This window comes from Podarcis filfolensis (assembly GCF_964270895.1).
Source record: "Podarcis filfolensis genome assembly, chromosome: 15".
Lineage (NCBI taxonomy): Eukaryota > Metazoa > Chordata > Lepidosauria > Squamata > Lacertidae > Podarcis > Podarcis filfolensis.
Genome location: NC_139618.1, coordinates 29,586,597 through 29,605,087, shown reverse-complemented (window position 1 = coordinate 29,605,087; position 18,491 = coordinate 29,586,597). Strand labels below are relative to the sequence as shown.

Sequence of the window (18,491 nt, the reverse complement as noted above, 5' to 3'; positions counted from 1 at the left end):
TCCTTTGGGTTCTGTCATCCTCCCAGTAAAGTGTCTGCACTGGATTCATAGGAAGCTGCTCATACTGATGCCGGGGATTGAACATGGCAAAGCAGACACTCACTCACTGCCCTGTGGCCCTTCTCCAAAAGCAACTACTTATAAATACAGGGAGGGGGGCAGGGTTTCTAGAAGAGAATGTGTATTTTACAAACTTATGTCCTAATCCATTTCCTAATTGATACTTAATGGTGGCAAGATGGAGGTGTGCTGTGTAATGTTTCTAGAGCTCAGGCCAGCCTGTATTTCTTCACTATGAAATGGTTCACTGGGATAATTGGGCAGTGTGCTCTTCATCCCTGAAGGCCCAGCTGAGCCCCTTCTTTGCTCTCCTCTTCAAGTTGGTTATCACAGGTTTTGTTTCATAAAACAACATGCATTTGATGTAAAACAAGTTAAGTGTGTTTTGTCTAAAAGCATCTCGTTTTGGCTTTCCGTGAATTTTAGGAAGAGAGGAAAGTTTCATAGCTGCACACAGCCCAACTGGCCCTGTGCAATATAGTCTCTCCTCTTGGTTCCTAGCTCAAAAACCCAAGTGTCAGTAGTAAAGTGTCAGTAGTAAAATAAGCATAACTAGTCATGGCCTTGAGTTTTGTGTTGAAAATGTAGCAGTCCTCTAGAAGCCTGGGAACATGGCAGGGATCCAGGCTGTGTACCATGTGGACAGTTGCCTGCGCTTTCTGAGCCTGGTGCCTGCTCCATCTAGTGCCTGACAGTCCAGTACCATCAAAGCAGCTTTCATGGATATACCTTAAGGCAGCAGAATTATCAAAGCTCTGGACTAGGAAATGTAGCTGTATGGCACCATTACGTTTTCAAAGTAAGTTCTGAACTGTAAGCAGCTGCCATGAATTTGGAATTCTAGATTCTCTTGAATGCTCTTCTGTGGCTGTGGTGCCTAGTAGCCTACTGAGATTCTGAGAAAATATGATCTTGAAATCTGTGCCTTGCTGTGCATGGTAGATGAGATTTATTCTACCTGTGGCAGGCAGGCAGCATATGGTACAGCTGTAAGTTCTTCATGCCACACATGAAGCTGGGACAGTAGGTGGAGATAGCAGTGTATTGGGAAGGCTGACTTCTCTTGTGGAAGAAGACAGCTTTGTGAAGTGTGCTTGTTGCTATATTGTTCCCTGCTAATCTGAGTGTTTAATGTGGAAAGTTTCTCTTAATGGCAGGAATTTTGAGGCTGAGGGTAAGCAAATGTCCTGGGAAAAGCATGCTGGGGATTCCCTTGAGGAAATAACCAAAGCTCATCACACTTTGCTGGAACAAGCAAAAATACATTTGCTGCAAGAAAAAGAGACTCGAATGCAACAGCTGCAGGAAGAACTACAGCAAGAAGAGGAGCAGGAGATCCAGATGCTCCATCAGCAGAAAAAGGATGCCCTCCAGTGAGTTCCATCCACATACAGCTGTTTTGCTTCTTTTCCTCCCTGCAGTGAATCCGCTAATAGAGGGTGGAAGGCCTTTTGAAGAGATGCTAGTCCATGGGAGTGGTGTGTCTTACAGCTTGCAAGTATTCAGTGCTTTTTAGGCACCCCCACCGTGCAAGGGTAGAAAGAAGTCTCCGCCACATTCAGTGTTGGACTCCAGATTCCCAACAAAAAAGTTCAACAGAAGCTTCCTATTTGGAGTTCATTAGGAAGTTCATTTGCTCCTCACTAGAGAAAGTTGCATATTGCTTTCTTGGTGCTATTCTATGCAGCTAGTCTTGCTATGCCTGTTCATCAACAGCTGCTACTTTGGAGCGAGTCATGACCGGATAATCTCATTTGATTCTCTACTCACTTGTGCTCTGTATAGGACTGTGACACACCTGCAATGGCCTCTCTTGCATTGCTTGGCCTTTGGGGTCAGGGTCAGCAGTTAAGCTAGGCATAAAAACATTTTCTGCCACATACAGCAGAAGGCTACTGGATAAAACATTCTTGAATAATCAAGGGCAGTCCACTTAAACAATGACTTTAGTGAGGAAGAGAAAGAGGCTAGAAGTAGTAGGACAAAAATACAGAAAATGGTGCTGTGTGTGTGTGTAATTTTGAACAGGATCCTCTGTGGCAAAGGTGTAGAGGGAGATCCTAATCCTAATCCGAGCCACTGAGTGAGGCCTGAATACAGCTGGTGGTTCAGTTTTCATGGCTTAGGTTCTAGTCAAAGGGCTTCCTACATTCTCCTCATCTGTCCCAACCCTGCATGGAGCAACATCTTCATTTGTAGCAGTCTTAAAGCAGCAGATTGTTACAGGTGAAGCTTGAGCACCTGGCTGACATCTGAAGGGCAGGACCAGAGTTGGAAGTGAGAATGTGGAGAAGTCTGAATCCTAAACTTATGGAAGGTTTCTTTTGTAGAATCTTCTGCAAGTCTCAGTTGCTTGGGTCAGTCTCACACTTGGATTGCTTGGGATATTGTGAGCAAGTTGTCTTCGCTTTTGCTGCACACTACTGAAGTTGTCTACTTGCTGCAAGGAGATGTACCCCTCCTGCAAAAAAATCACTTTCTGCTTGTTTTTTAGATCCTTAAAAGCTGAGTTGGAGGCTGCTAGGCAGAAGGAGGAGGAGCGCTTGAGGAAGGAGCTGCAAGACGAACTTCTGAAACTCCAAACCCAGATCCATTCTGAAGCAGAGGCAGAGAAGGCGAGGATCAGGTGCTGGTTTGAATAGGCAGGGTTTTCTGCAAATATCATCCTTTGCTGTGGAGGTGGAAGCTGGTGGCCTTGGCAGTGCAGTGATTAGCCTTGTGTTTAAACCAGCTTTGTGCAATGAGTGTACCCTTTCCAGCCCAGGAGACCATTGAGAATGTACACTGTTTACAATTCGTTGTAAAAATCACTGGAGGAAAAGTCACTACCAAGGTAGCCTTCGTTCCAGACCAGTGACTTTGGTGTTATGGCAAGATAGTGCTGATTCTGCAGCTTCAACATTTCCCGAAACTCCATAAAAGTCTCGAGTGAAAATGGTAGTGGTTGAATGAAGGACAGTGATACCATGTGCTGCTGAGCACTCCAGTGTCTTCCTGCCGTTATAGTTGTGGGCTTCCTATCCCTTGCAACACCATAACCTTCTAGCAGTCAATGCCAGGGAGGTTTTTACAACTGAGAAATCCAGGGCCCGGGTGCAGGCCTTTGCCATCTCTCCACCTTGGTGCTATGTTTATGCTCTTAAAATACAAGAAGGCACAGAAAGGGGTGTACTTTCAGTGGCGACATGGGATAAGTTCTCTGTGATGGTGCACTATTTGTGGAATCGTCTTCCCCATGAGTCCAGCTGGCCCCAATACTACCTATGTATTTGCAAGCATATTTGGGGGTTATTTTGGGCTCCAATTAGAGGCCACAGTAGGTTCTATGAATGCTTTTATGATGGAAAACTTTTGCAGTCAGTCTATAGTTTTCAAGCAATTGACCAGTAATGCTTGGGGATCATATCCAGCTACATAGATTTTTCTTTACCAGCAGGTGGAAGAATTTGACCCTGTTGTTGGGTCACATAAATTATGAGGGGGTGCCACATTCCATCTGGCATCCCGGCTGCGTTTCCCCAGTCAGCAAATTGGCAAACTCAAGGGCCTGAGGTTTGCCACCTCTCCTTGGTTTGGTTCATGGTTTGGCAAGAGGGGAAGGGAGAAAGGGTCTGCTTCTCTCTTAGTCTCACTGGCTGCTTTTCAGGCTGGCCCAGGAGGCTGCTCTGCAGAAGCTCAGAGAGGAGCTGGAATCCTTTCAGCAGTCTGAAGAGGATGAACTGAAGGCACAGAAGCAGCTTTCTCTGGAAAGGGTGAAGAAGGAAGCAGAAGCTGTTGAGCAGGCAGAACAAATGGAACTGGAGCAGGAGATCAAAAGAACCTTCAATGAGCTGAAGAAGAGGCTGGTCAAAGAAAATGAAATGGTGAGCCTTCTGCATTGAGGCTGTGGAGAAGCCACAGCATTTGCCTCTAGAAGAATCCAGGTTGGCAAACTAAGGAGAGGAGGGCGAGGGCGGCAGTAGGATCCTGTAGCTGCAAGCGCTTGTATTAGCTCTTAATTCCGGCTTTGTGCTGTTGTCAGCCCGTGTCTACAGTATATGGAGACGGGTATCAGGGGTTGTCTGTTCTCTCTGTCTCAAAAGGGTGGCTTGCAGGGTAAGTGTTGGTCAGCATGAGATCTTGGGTAGTCAGCATTGACTGTATCTGGTGCAGATGTTGTTGACCTGCTTGGGAGTAGCTGTCACACCCACAAACGCCTGGTTTACACATTGTCAAGCCATAGTCTGATACAAGCTGTAGTTTATTGTGAATGGGACCAAAGTAAGGAGTAAATGATTAGCTAAGAGTACTGAAATTAATGAGGTTCAAGCCCACTCGGGCAGTGGCAAAAAAGCAGTGTGTCATAGTGGCTAAAGTTTGACTAAGATGGGGAGATACGGATCCAGATTCCCACTCAGCCCTGAAGCCAGTCAGGGCTGTGGGCCGGTCATGGTTTTTCAGTCTGACCTGTTTCACGGTTTTTGAGAAGATAAAATGGGGAACAGAACCACACTGGCTGCGCAGTGGAACTTTCCTGCCTCTCCTCTCCCCACACATCCCCTAAAAATGTTCCGGGTTTTGCTCCCAACCCTCTGGAGCAGATTAAGAGGGGGTTCCAGGTTGGGGGTGGGGGTTGAATGTGCAAGGGGAAATACTCCCCATAGACACTGACTGAATGCGTGCCTTGGATACTGCCCATAGACACTGTCTGACTACTTTATTCTTTTCCAGGCTATGCAGGAACTAAAGGAACAGTTTGCAGAAGAGATTCAGCTGCAGAAATCTGCAGCAAAAGAAGAACACGAAAAGGTAAATTATTGGGAGGGAAGGTGCTGCCTGCATGCCTGTTTCTGCACCTGCAACATTTTCATGACCGACAAGCTGCACAGCCACTGCTGAGTTCCAAGGTGGTCTAGTAACCCAGACAAGAAATCCCTTTCTTCCTTTTAGCTCTCTATTTTAAAAAACCCTGTCACTTTTCTGTTTTTCTTTCCCACTTTTCTCCCCTTTCTACCATGAAGGGGCCTGCACTCACCCACTTGTTGGCAAAGTGCACACATCTGATGATGTGGGCCAAATATTTGTTATATTTATTATTATTATTATTTTGTTTTTAAAAATTATACCCTGTTTTTCACCACATCTGGATTTCAAAGCAGCATTTCAGACTTGACTGCAGAACAAACTGGCCATCAGTCATTTTCCAATAAAAGAAGATTAATTGTTGGAAGAATTACAACAGCCAATATAGTCAGCGATCAACATTCCGGTCTCTCACTTGAAGGAAACTTCTAGCTTTACCAGCTTAAAGCATGTTGGTAGTTCACATCAGCCTGCAGGAAACAGCAAGCTGCCTGCTTTACACATTCGGTGACAGTTCAATAAAGATTTCCATCCTTTTCTGGCAGGTTGTCTCAGCTCTCCAGATGCAGATAGCAGAAGCCCATAAAAGGGAGGAGGCAGAATTACAGAAGCAATTGGAGAGTGCAGAGCAAAATGTTCAGCAGAAGAGGAATCAGGTGGCCGAGTATGAGCGAGAGGTAATGAGGAAGAAACAGAGCCTGGATTTGCTGAGCATCCCACATGTATGCTGAGTCCAAATTACTCTGAGCCAGTCTGTGCTATCCTTGCTTGCAAGGGTGGGGCATGCTGAATGGTGTAGAGGAGCCATTGCATGAACTAACTCCAAAAAAAACAAAATCCAGTGCATGATTAAGAGCAGCAGCACCCAGAGCCAGCTTTCTGTCTGCTGGTGGACACGGAATCCTGCCATGAAGGCTCAATTAGGCATCGAAGAGGAAAAGCTGAGCATTCCTAGCCTAGAGGTTGCCAAGCACCAGGAATAGTTATTTGCGTATCCTCACTTTTACCTTGGGGTGCAGAGAGTACCTCCAGGAGGGTTTCCCTTGTGCTTCTCATCCAGTGAAGAAAAGTAGCCAGGAATACGGGCATTGAAACTGCCTTGGCCGTCCTGGTTTATGAGAGAGGCAATGGTGGGGAGTGTGACTTTGCCCATCTCTCAGCCGCTTTTGAATTCTGTTGAACATTGTGTCCTTCTAGAGCATCTCTGGGAGTAGGGGGCACTGTGCTTCTACACCTACCTTGAGGCCCTTTTACAGAAAGTTATAGGAGGCTAGTGTTCAGTTCCATCTTGTCCCCCATGCTATATGAAGCCTCTGGGAGCTGTCATTAGCAGATTTTGAGTAAAGTATGCAGATGCCACCCCAGCTTTTATCTCTCTGTTCCATTTGAATCAGGAGAGGTGATTAAGGTTTTAGACCCACAAGCTTCCTTTCTCCAGCTACTGGTCCTCAACCGAGACCAGAAAGGTGGGAATCAGTCACTGTGCTGGTACCCCCAGATCCTCATGGAGGAGGCAAGGCAACTGGGAGATCTCCGTGCGTCACAATATCCAGATGAGGCAGTTGGATGGTGGTGGCTTGTCCACATGCACAGAGCCAGCCATTCAGAATTGTACAGGTAGCAAGTAGGATCTTAGATTGTGTCTAGAAGCAGCACTCTGGCTACCCACTCAAGCTCAGAAGCACCATAGGCAAGGGGCTCCCAGCAGCAGCCCATGTCCGCTGAAAAGTGAGCCACTGCTGGAATGGTAGCTTAACCACTGGGAAAGTTGGCTTAGCCAGGGTTCCTTTGACATCCCTACAGCTTAGTGACCTCCTGAAGGAGAAGCGCCAGGAAGTTGAGCGCAACCATGCGAGGCAGCTGGAAAAGATGCAAGAGGCACACAGGGAAACCATAGCCGAGATCCAGGCACAAAACGAGGATGAGGTAAGCCTGCAGCCAAACCATTTGGTGGGGAAAGTGAGCGCTGCGTGTGGCTATGTCCTTTTTGCACACCGGTAACCTAGATGTGTGGGTGAAGGCGTTTGAGGATTGGAAAGAGCTCCACTTGTGAGTGTGGCCTCCCTTCCTCTGTAACCCGAGGTACCACTGTATGGCTAGAGCTAACTCTTGTGCTTGACGTGTGGCAGGAGAGGAAGCAGAGGGCTGAGCTGCTGGCAACCCTGCAAAGTGAGCAGGAGCGTTTGGAGCTGCACCATAAAGCAGAGCTCGATGCCTTGCAGAAAAAGCAGGCCGAACAATTGAAGGACTTGCACAAGAGTCATTCGGACCAGGTAGGGAAGGGAAGTGCTGGTGGAAAAGGGCGGGGGAGAATGGACAGCATGAGAGTCCCTTCAGAGGGGCACGTGGATCTTATTCCCCCACTGTAGTGTTGAGGCTGGGGGGGGGCAGAAACATAACTAGACCCATTGGAGTCTAGTTGCTGCTTCCCCACCAGCAGTTTAAATGACTTGCATGCCCACAGGTCCCAGCCACAGAATCTGGGACACAAGACGGCTAACTTCATAGAAAGCACTCCTGGAATTAGGTCTTTAAAAATTGCCCCAGCTGTGTGGAAGCTGCTCATTAGAGAGCAGTTCCCAAGTTGTGGCTCTGAAGTGGAAACATCATCATCATCATCATCATCATCATATTTTTTTATTATTTATACCCCGCCCATCTGGCTGGGTTTCCCCAGCCACTCTGGGCAGATTCCAACAGAATATTAAAATACAACAGTCTATTAAACATTAAAAGCTTCCCTAAACAGAGCTGCCTTCAGATGTCTTCTAAAAGTCTGGTAGTTGTTTTTCTCTTTGACATCTTGTGGGAGGGCGTTCCACAGGGCGGGTGCCACTACTGAGAAGGCCCTCTGCCTGGTTCCCTGTAACTAGGCTTCTCACAGCAAGGGAACTGCCAGAAGGCCCTTGGCACTGGACCTCAGTGTCCAGACAGAACGATGGGAGGGAGACGCTCCTTCAGGTATACTGGGTTGTGGCCGTTTAGGGCTTTAAATGTCAGCACCAACACTTTGAATTGTGCTCGGAAACATACTGGGAGCCAATGTAGGTCTTTCAAGACAGGTGTTATGTAGTCTCAGCAGCCACTCCCAGTCACCAGTCTAGCTGCCACATTCTGGATTAGTTGTAGTTTCCAGGTCACCTTCAAAGGTAGCCCCACATAGAGCGCATTGCAGTAGTCCAAGCGAGAGATAACTAGAGCATGCACCACTCTGGCGAGACAGTCTGCGGGCAGTAGGGTCTCAGCCTGCATACCAGATGGAGCTGATAAACAGCTGCCCTGGACGCAGAATTGACCTGCACCTCCATGGACAGCTGTGAGTCCAGAATGACTCTCAGGCTGCACACCTGGTCCTTCAGGGGCACAGTTACCCCATTCAGGACCAGGGAGTTCACCACACCTGCCCACCTCCTGTCCCCCCAAAACGGTGCTTCTGTCTTGTCAGGATTCAACCTCAATCTGCTAGCCCATGATAAGGTGCAGGAAGGGTTATGGCTACTGCTTCCCCCTCTTAGATATTGCGTGTTGTTTTGTCATACTGCTAGAAGTCTTCCTCTTCATTCCATCCCATTTGACATGTGATTGCCATGTTCTGTGTGACATTATTGACTGACTGTTGCTGAATATTGTGGAAGACTTCAGTACCTTCCTGCATGTCTGATCACTCTCTTTGTACCAGGAGCAAAAGTTCCAGAGCATGAAATCAGAACTGGAGCTCCAAGCCAAGGATATGGAGGCAAGACTGTCTCAGCTCCATGCCCAGGTGAGCACAGATGTGCTGCTAATTGCAGCATTGATGGTTGGGAGACTGACGTCCTTGAAGATTGGAACAGGAAAGGTTCTGGACTTTGTGGGAAATCTCCCTACTCTGGATTCTAGCCTTGCCACCAGCTCCTGCACCTATGTACATTTGTCCTTCTGTTCTCAGCAGAGGATGGGAGAAGACAGGAAAGTCTGTAACACACTCATGGTGGGGGGAGCCACCTCCCATTCTTGACTCATCCTTCTACAGGAGATCTGATTGTTTGCTCCTGGGCTTCTCCAGAACTAGATGAAAGACCACCAGCCCTTTCATGCCAGAAGAGGTTTCAGCCAACATTTCTATACATCCTAGACCTTTTTGAAGTACTTGGCCCTCCTCAATCTGGTCTTCACCCAACAGTTTTCAGAACCAACCGACTATCTAGCACTCCAGTTGAGCAAGCCAACACAAAAGGTCAAGTCATCCTCAACATGACCCAAGGCTTTCTCCTATGGAGGGAAGCTTCAGCATCTGTCTTCAGGCAGGTGGATCCTGTAGACCAGAGATTTTCAACCTTTTTTAGTCCACAGTTCTCTTGACAAACTACATTCTTTTGGCGGCACCCCTGTGGGGCTCAGAAGCCCAGTTATGTCACCCCTTGCCTGCAGAGCTGGCAGCCTCTTACCCTTTTTCAAACACCCTCCCTTTTGGCCTCCTCTCCTCTCCCCTCTCCTTGGGAGTCCTCTGGGGAGCTGCAGCTGCCACCTCTGGTCTCTGAGCTGCCCCCCCCAACCCAAAGAGAGGTGTCTGTTCACACTGCCCCAGAGGGGGCTGAGAAGCACCCCCTGGCCAGCCCCAGGAGCACCATTCACCTGGGGAGCTTGTAGCCAGGGCTGCTGCAACAAACAGCTGTGCAAGACTTTGAGAGGCAGAGACATGAGAGGGTGTCAGAGGATGGAGGGAAGGAAAGAGGGACAGAAGCCAGTGTTGCCTATGGCACCCATGACCATCATTCAAGGCACCCCAGGGTGCCAGGGCACACTGGTTGAAAACCACTGCTGTAGATTATACTGTATGAGTATGTGTTTGAGTTCCAATCCTCTGGACAGATTCGTTGCTTTTCAAATCTCTCAAGAATCCAACACCAAAGATGTATCACAGCTGTTTGATACCTTATGAACATAGGTGTCATGCTTAGAAAGATTCTTTTGGTCTTCTCCATCTCCGTGTTCCATAAAAAGAACAGGGCCTGGAGGATAATTTGGGGCCTCAAATTTCTGAATTGTTTTATGAAGGAGAAGGGGTTCATTTTGGAGACGTACAGCCAGGGGGTGACTTGGGCAGCTAGAGACAACACCTTGTTTAAAAGGAGGCTTCTGCCAGAGGTGCTGTAAGGACTTACATCTGCCAACATCTGGAGTTACTGCATTTGGACATCTCTCTTCTGTCCACTCCACTCCACTCCCTGCTAACTGAGAATGGGAAACTGAATTTACCATGCTCTGGTTAGCTTGGACTAGAACAGACAGACTCACCAGGGAGTTCAGTGTTGTCCCTAAGTAGTTGAGTTTGGGGGGCACCACACAAACACATGGAACACACGTGCACACCACCAGGAGCCCAGAGAATTCCTGGGTGGGTCTGTCTGCTCCATTGTCAGTGGCAGGCTGCCACCAATTTTGCGAGTGTGTGTGTTCGACTCCAGTAAGGACTTGTCAATTGTGCCAGCTGCTGAGCCTTCCCCAAGTGACCAATTTGCCTTCTTCATTTTCTTGTTCTTTGTTCCCGTGCAGGAGGAGATCCTGAGGAAGAAAAGGCAGCAGGTGCTGGAGCAAGAAAAGGAGCTGGAGCAAGAAAGAAATGTAGGTGTTGCCAGCTCTGACAAGGACTGAGAGCCCCTTTTCTCCTGTGCCAGGGGTGTGCTTGTCATCTTCTCACCATTAGTCAGAGTAAGAGACCTCAGGGAGGAGACCAAGGTTTCAAATGCCTGCTTCTGTCAATCCAAGACTGAAGCTGGAGTTTGATTTCCTGTTCTAAGCCACTTCACATAGGGCAGAGGTAGGCAAGGTTCCCTGACTGGCCTGGCGTGTACAGTGGTGAGCTGCTGTCTGTTTTAAGTAAGGCCATGGGTCCTTCTAGCCAAGCTGTGTATACACACAGTTTCCCTTGTTCATCAACATGGTGGATCGCCTCTTCCATAGATAAGACCAAGGCTTTAGTTCCTGGCAGGGGTAAGCGAGCCCTGTGCCAGAAACTTGTGCTAGCCAGCCACTTGGAGTTAGCTGCTGTGTTGGCCAAGCGACCAAGGCCACTCTTCCTCACCTCCCCTTCCTCTCATAATTGATTTGGAGGTTGAGGGAGATAGGGTTGGGTTTGTTTCCTTCCTTGATAAAACAGTCGTGGCCATTGCAGAAGCAGAGAATGGCTGCTGTTGGGTTTTCACCTCCCCAATGGTCTTTCCTTTGCTGTGACAAGTGCAGTAAGAGCTGCATTTCACCACCTTTGAGGATTATATGGTGGCGCTTCAGGTTCATAATAACCTTTATACGTGTGAGAAGAAAAACAACAAATGCTTGGAACTTTCTCAGGAAGCAGCTTTAGCAGCTCAGCGCCGCCTCGAGGAATCCCAAAAAGAGCAGGAGGATCTTGCAGAGAGAACACGGCAATTGCGTGGGGATCTGGTGGAGCTTCAGGACCAGAAATCGGAGCTGGAATCCCAGGTGGAGATGCTACAGCTACAGAGTCAGCAGCTGCAGAAGAGGGTCAGGTGTGTGTGCTGGCACCAAATGAGTCTGTTCTTGGCTAGACCAAGCTGGTTTAGAGAGATTACCTTATGAGCCACAGTTACTACCAGGTCTTGGGAAATACCTGGGAGTGATGATGAGCTCCTCTTTCCCCCCCAAAGACCTTTCTTTTTGTTTGTTTTTTAAAAAGTAAGATTTTTATTAAAGTTTTTAATACTACAGTAAGATCTATAAGGCTAATGTAAATAAAAGTATATTTTTTAAAAACTACAGAGGTACAAATAAAGTAAGTGGAAAGAATTTTCTCAGAGAAACTTAATCTGGAGTTTGAGTTTACACTTTGGCAACCAGTCAGTGATAAACCCTGACTAGTAACAATGACAAGACTCAAGACTAACTGAAGCAGATTAAACAGTTTATTGATGATAAATAAATGCAGTAATATCGAATGAGTGGGAAACCCAGCTGCAGCCTGTAGCTGGATTTCATCTGACCCTCTGAATCCTCTCATGCCCATCTACTGTTGAGACAGGTGGGAATCAGCTGAGGGAGAAGATGGTCTTAATATTCACAGTGTGCCTTTCTAACTCCTTCCTCTACAAGATCTGTGGCAGGCAGATCAGAGGGAGAAATGTCTCTGGAGAAAGGTAAACGTGATGTTTTATTGTATTTTTAATATTTTGTTGGAAGCCGCCCAGAGTGGCTGGGGAAACCCAGCCAGATGGGTGGGGTATAAATAATAAATAATAAATTATTATTATTATTATTATTATTATTATTATTATTATTATTATTATTATTATTATTATTCTTTTCCTTGTAAAAGTGCAAAAAGTGTCTATAATGCAGTTGCATCATCCACACTCATAGAAGGCGCTATCCAAAAGGTATTCATTCCCCTTCCTGCCTTCATGGATAGAGCTGCTCCAAGGCATCACCTTTGTGTTAGTGTCATGTCCCCAACCTTTAGCCCACAGGTTTTGAGTGAGGATCTACCAGAGCTCGATGCCAGGTGGAACAGCAGGCAGTTCTAGCTGCTGTGTGCTTTTGCTTTATCTCTCTCCCTGTGCTGTTTATAGTGAGCTGGAGACAGCCATCGAGAGCAGGCAAGAGCTGCTGAATAAGGTGGAGGTGGAAAGCAGCAAGACGTCTCCAGAGAAAAAGGAGGAAGCCCTCCGGGTTGAGGATCTGAAAGAGAGTGCCCAAGCGGTCAGTGGAGTATTGCTGGTGTGTTGGGTGGGGAAGTGGAGCCAGTCCTTACTATTGACCTAGTTTTCAGGTCCAGAACTCGGACTTGGATTTGTAGTGGGAATGAATGATGTGCAGCTCCATCCTCTTCAGTGACATAATTTTTGTCCATATGATGCAAACCAGTGTATAAATAATCACCAGTTATTGGGTTGGGAGGATGGGAGTTGTGAAGATGAAATAACTACCCCAATCCCAATATCTAATCTGAAATAAATAGTTTTTTTGGATTTTATGGTGCCGAGACTCAAATTTCAATTTAATGTATTTAGGTAGTAGTAGAAGTTGAATTTTGGTTTCCAATATTGAACTGTTATTAGGCAGTAATATTAGTTGCATTAACACAGAGGTTTCAGGTACTTAGGGACACTTGCCCTTGGATAGCAGAGCAATTTTGGATTGAGACATCATTGTCAGGTTATATAATAGACAATATTGTTGCATCTTCTTTTCTTTTTTTTATAAATTTTTTATTGGTTTTTCAACACATATTAAAAGACAATACAATACATAAACAAACAAACATATAAACACGTATAATTTCTTAACCTTTTTTTCCTTAAACCTTCTTTCAGCGACTTCCCCATACCTCCCTTTTCTGCATCCCTGTTTTAAATCTTTCCAGCAACCCCTAATTTCAATTACTTGTAGCACTTTCTTTAAATCCTTTTTCTCATATCCAATTGTTTGTCACTGCAATTCTATTTTGCATTACCCAAGACATTTTAACACTCATTAATTTTACAACAGTTCTTAAGATAAACTTTAAATTTCTTCCAATCTTCTTCCACCGTCTCTTTCCCTTGGTCACGGATTCTGCCAGTCATCTCAGCCAGTCCCATGTAGTCTATCACCTTTGTCTGCCATTCTTCCAATGTGGGTAGCTCTTGTGTCTTCCAATACTTTGCTAAGAGTACTCTTGCTGCTGTTGTAGCATACATAAAGAACGTCCTATCTTTCCTTGACACCAATTGGCCTACCATGCCCAGGAGGAAGGCCTCTGGTTTCTTCACGAAAGTGCATTTAAGCACCTTTTTCATTTCATTATAAATCTTTTCCCAGAAGACCTTGATCCTTGGGCACGTCCACCAAAGGTGGTAGAAAGTACCTTCAGTTTCCTTACATTTCCAGCATTTATTATTGGGCGTGTGATAGATTTTTGCAAGCTTGACTGGGGTCATGTACCACCTGTAAATCATTTTCATAATGTTCTCTCTTAAGGCATTACATGCCGTAAACTTTATACCGGTGGTCCATAACTGTTCCCAGTCAGCAAACATAATGTCATGACCAATGTCTTGTGCCCATTTAATCATAGCTGATTTAACCGTCTCATCCTGTGTATTCCATTTCAACAGCAAGTTATACATTCTTGACAAATTCTTAGCATTGGGTTCCAAGAGCTCTGTTTCTAATTTTGACCTCTCCCCCTGGAAGCCAATATTGTTGCATCTTCAATCACACACAAATGGAGGGGAAATGGTTTAATCATACCATAGCAGAGGGAAAGTGGAATTGGATGTGTGAATATGGGCCACAGCATTCGATAGGTGCAACATTAAAGGTAGCTTTTTATAAAACCATACATAGGTGGTATATTATATGCCAGTCAGATTCTCAGTAGTGTTTTCTATAATGTCTGAATCAGTAAAAGGTAGTTCTGCCCACATTTGGGTGGGACAGCAGTTTGATAAAGGAATTTGGGGAGGAAAGTAATGGTACCATCAGATAATAACAGGATCCGACTTTAAAAACATAAAGTACTGGATAAGAAAAGTTGGTTGTTTTGGCATCACATATGCTGATAGGGAAGTGGTACTGTTTCAACAGTTCATCATTAGCTGAGAAAGATTTGAGATATTTTAATTAGTTATTTTATTCATTAGAATGAACAGTTATGGGAGGCCAGTTCAGAGTTTTCAGCAAAACTCGATACTATTTTGATTTGGTATCAGCATAGAACTGATGAAATGGTTGTAACTAATATACTGAGCGTATGGCATAATGTTATGTAGTAGTTGTAAAGAGATCTAAACAGATGCAAATTTTAATAAATAGCAATAATTGCTCACTGATGCCGGTATTCTTAAAATGTGTCGGTTTCAGTTATCAGTGACAGCAGACTTGTGAACTCTCTGAAAATGAAATTTATAGTGGCAGAATGTCCTATCCAAGGGTTTTAGTAGTGAGATCATTATTTTTGTGCCATCCTTATCCATGAATTTTTAGAAGTCCCCAAGGAAGATTCCATGTAAATGTGTAAAGTAACACTAAGGAAGAGAGGGTCCTTTCTCCATCCCTGGAAGGAGGCAGTTTCATCCAGTGCTTCACAGGCACCAGAGAGTTGTGGCTCAAATGTGATTTACAACTGAAATGATGGATAGAAGAGGATGCACTTTGGGAATGGGCTGTGTTCTCAAATAATTGTTGGCCCAATTTGAAATCTAGGTCCACCTTGTTGTTGATGATTGCATAATTTTGGTCCCAGGTGCCATCATTTTCTGTGGGCAGAATGGGGTTCAGCATTTATTTGCCTGTTAATTAACAGACTTTAATAATCATTAAACCCTCCAGCCCTCCCCTGGAGAGATGTCGACTTCAAAGGGCAATGAAGAAAAGAGTGTCCTTCTGGAACAGTAAGTGAAGGAAACCTGTGATGCTCCATGAGGAGCCAAATGTGCTGCTTAGACAGTTGTTGAGGGCAAAGCAGTGGGGTTTGGCTGGTTGGCCTCCCCATGGGAGGCTGATGGTGCTGTTCTCTGAGAGCCCCACATAGCATGGGCTACTTCAGAGTTGAAGGAAAGTGGCTTGTTGTTCCTTGGGACCCGTCAAGAAGCCTTGCTCAAATGTTCCCTCCCTGCAGAGTTCAGCGCACCGTTTTTGCCGAAGGAGCTACCTTGAAGACAGCCAAGGAGTTCTTGGTGCGCAATACCCGCTCCATGCACAGAAGGCAAACTGCCTTGAGAGCAGCAAAGCAACATTGGCCTTTCGACCCGCAGAAGGCACCAGGGACCGCTCAAGACTTTGGACGCTTCCAGCGGCTGGATGGTGTACGCAAGAGCCTGGAAACGGTGAGTTGCAGCCCTGGAAAAAATTGGCCTGATTCTGATTAACCCTGCTGGGTAGTAGTGGCCAGCCTCACAGGGTGGGTGGGGAGACACAGGCTGACCCTCCCTCCTGGACTCCAGCACGGTAGACAAGCTGGATTTGTACTGTTCTCCAATGAGAATTGGTTGGAAGGGAAGACTGTCCTACAGTGTGTTGGATGTGCACACCTGCGCCCATCTTGGCATTTGCCTCTTGGAGGAATTAAAGCAGCTCTTTGGCAGTGGCCGTTCTGCTGCAAGTCAGGGAGGGATGGAACAACAGCAGCAGGTGGAAGCAAGCCGTAGAGCAGGAGCTGTGTGGGTGTTTGCACCCATAGGGTTCCCATAAACCTTGTGTGTTTCATTTATTGTCATATAGACAAAAAATCTGAAAGGTTCTGTACAATAAAATCACCCGGCAAAATCTGACAATTAAAATACTGTTGTATAACATTCACAAATCCTCACTGTTTGTTGCAGAAACCTGGCTTCTCTCTCCATTTTATCCCCATCCTGAGTAAACACTGTGTGTTTCATTTTGGCCTTGGCATTTCACCATTCTTACTTGTTTGTTTGTTTGTCCACTCTCAAGGCACAATGCAAACAATACTAAGTGAAATAAAAAAGCAGCAGAAAATTAAAATCATGACAGAGTTAAAACTAGCTCAAAACACACTTTTAAAGGCCTGGGGGAAATCAAACGGCATTTGTTGGTTCTTTCATTGCCATTGTCAGCAGTAGTCAGAATGATGCTGAAAAATAACGAGATGCTTCCTCCTCCCCAGGAAGAGAAGACTCTGGATGAGATGAACACCACCATGCAGAAGGGGAAAGGGCTAGTGAAGCAGACCGAGGAAGTGCTGAGCCAGCTGATGTCCTCGCTGGAAGAGGTATCTCCACATTGCTTGAGCCATGCCTGTTCTTGCAAGCCAGAGTGGAGAAGAGGCATCAGAAATAGAGCCCACTGAAGCAACTGGTCCAAGATCTTGCCAGGATTGTCTTGGAAAGGAACTGTATACTGCCTTAGCTGCTTTCCAGGGTGTAAATCCCCTGGGGGTGCTTGAGCCACTCTTCTTCCATTTGTGCTTTCCGACGTGGGTGGCACTGTGGTCTAAACCACTGAGCCTAGGGCTTGCCGATCGGAAGGTTGGTGGTTCGAATCCCCAGAACTGGTTGAGCTCCCGTTGTTCGGTCCCAGCTCCTGCCAACCTAGCAGTTCGAAAGCACGTCAGTGCAAGTAGTAGGTACTGCTCCGGCAGGAAGGTAAACAGCGTTTCCGTGTGCTGCTCTGGTTTTGCCAGAAGAAACTTAGTCATGCTGGCCACATGGCCCAGAAAAACTGTGTGCGGACAAATGTCGGCTCCCTCGGCCAGTAAAGCGAGATGAGCACCGCAAACCCCAGAGTCGTTCGTGACTGGACTTCACTGTCAGGGGTCCTTTACCTTTACCTAATAGGGGTGCCTGCTATCTTTGGACCAACCAGTGGCCATCTTTGTCTTCCAACCTGCCTGGAATAGCATGGAGTTCAGCTTGTAGAAGAACTGGAAGAGGCCAGTGACCCATCTAGTCCAACATCCTGTTCTAACAGTGTATGACCAGATGTATGACCAGATGCCTCTGGGAAACCCAGAAGCAGGACAGGAGCCCCAGAGCACTCCTGCTTTGTGAGTGTGTCCTGGAAAAGGCCAAAATGGGGAGTAGCTTTTAGGATCTATCCTCTGGGGGTAGGGAGAGAGTTTCCATCCCTACTTCTGCCAGACACCTTGAACGGGGATCCAATAATTCCTCATAAGGAAAAGTAGAATTTGTGAGTAAGGGACAAGTTAAGCTGGTTATTTTATAATGGTTTTTATGGGAAACATTTCAATGGAGCAAAATAAAATGGAAATATAAAGCGAATATTTAAATAATAAGGAGCAGGGGAAGAGACACGTTAGTTGTGAGAACCTGAGTTTGCATCCTTTTTCCTGACTGCTTGGAAAAGTTGGCCCTGGAGCCTCTGCTTTGCCTTCTAGCTGGCAGGAAGTGCTCACTAGAGTAGTAAGGAAGTCCTCTTTCCTTCCCCCAGCTCTCTGATGAAGATACACTGAAGGGAATGGCCTGCAAGAAGGTGGTGACCTTTGATGTCACTGACTCGGAAGACACCAGCGGTGTGATGAACACGGATGAACCTCTCCGCAAAGGTAAGAGTTCGTTTTTTCAAAAATGCTCTGAGCGGCATCACAGTACCAGCATTCAGTGTCTTTTTGCCCATTTTACACCAACCTGTCATCTGTCAGGTGCCCCCTAACTAGCTGTGTTTTAGAGGGAAACATGTTAGAAGTTCCTTTGGTGGTGAAATGGGTCTGGTGCTTTCCCTTCCTCTTGCCCTGCCCCAGTTCTCGGCCTCTCAACTGGGAGATGTTGCCTTCCATTTTGTCAGCGCTTCCTCCCTTCTGCTCTCCTGGGATGACCAGAAATGCCGTGTGGCATTTTGGGGTCAGCACATTTCGTGATGTGAGGTGATAATATTCTCCGGAGAATCGAGAATGAGAATATTCTCTGCTGGAAAATTCTCCGGAGAATATTCTCCACAAACTGTAAATTCTAACGTAAGAACCAGTTTTACAAACCACATTTAAAAAATCTAGTAAATAATAAGTCAAGTTGTGATATTGCCAGTGTAAGCAATGAATAATGATTTTTTTTTTGGATCCAGTTACATTATTGGGCATTGTGTCATTCACCATTGGCAGTTCTAAAATGTGAGCTACAGAAAACTCCCCCCCC

The 18,491-nt window shown here is 46.1% G+C and overlaps 1 protein-coding gene across 3 annotated transcripts in view; it reads left to right on the top strand.

Moving 5' to 3' along the window:
• CEP164 (centrosomal protein 164) overlaps positions 1 to 18,491 on the top strand; it is a 37,968-nt gene that overhangs the window by 13,574 nt on the left and 5,903 nt on the right. For all 3 annotated transcript variants that reach the window (XM_083588265.1, XM_083588264.1, XM_083588266.1), the window contains 15 exons: positions 1,218 to 1,433; positions 2,555 to 2,686; positions 3,707 to 3,923; positions 4,771 to 4,848; positions 5,448 to 5,579; positions 6,706 to 6,828; positions 7,032 to 7,175; positions 8,582 to 8,665; positions 10,438 to 10,506; positions 11,233 to 11,411; positions 12,468 to 12,597; positions 15,211 to 15,272; positions 15,500 to 15,707; positions 16,508 to 16,612; positions 17,791 to 17,905. In XM_083588265.1, the coding sequence (XP_083444391.1) occupies positions 1,218 to 1,433; positions 2,555 to 2,686; positions 3,707 to 3,923; positions 4,771 to 4,848; positions 5,448 to 5,579; positions 6,706 to 6,828; positions 7,032 to 7,175; positions 8,582 to 8,665; positions 10,438 to 10,506; positions 11,233 to 11,411; positions 12,468 to 12,597; positions 15,211 to 15,272; positions 15,500 to 15,707; positions 16,508 to 16,612; positions 17,791 to 17,905 (1,994 nt within the window). The remainder of the gene's footprint in view (positions 1 to 1,217; positions 1,434 to 2,554; positions 2,687 to 3,706; positions 3,924 to 4,770; positions 4,849 to 5,447; positions 5,580 to 6,705; positions 6,829 to 7,031; positions 7,176 to 8,581; positions 8,666 to 10,437; positions 10,507 to 11,232; positions 11,412 to 12,467; positions 12,598 to 15,210; positions 15,273 to 15,499; positions 15,708 to 16,507; positions 16,613 to 17,790; positions 17,906 to 18,491) is intronic.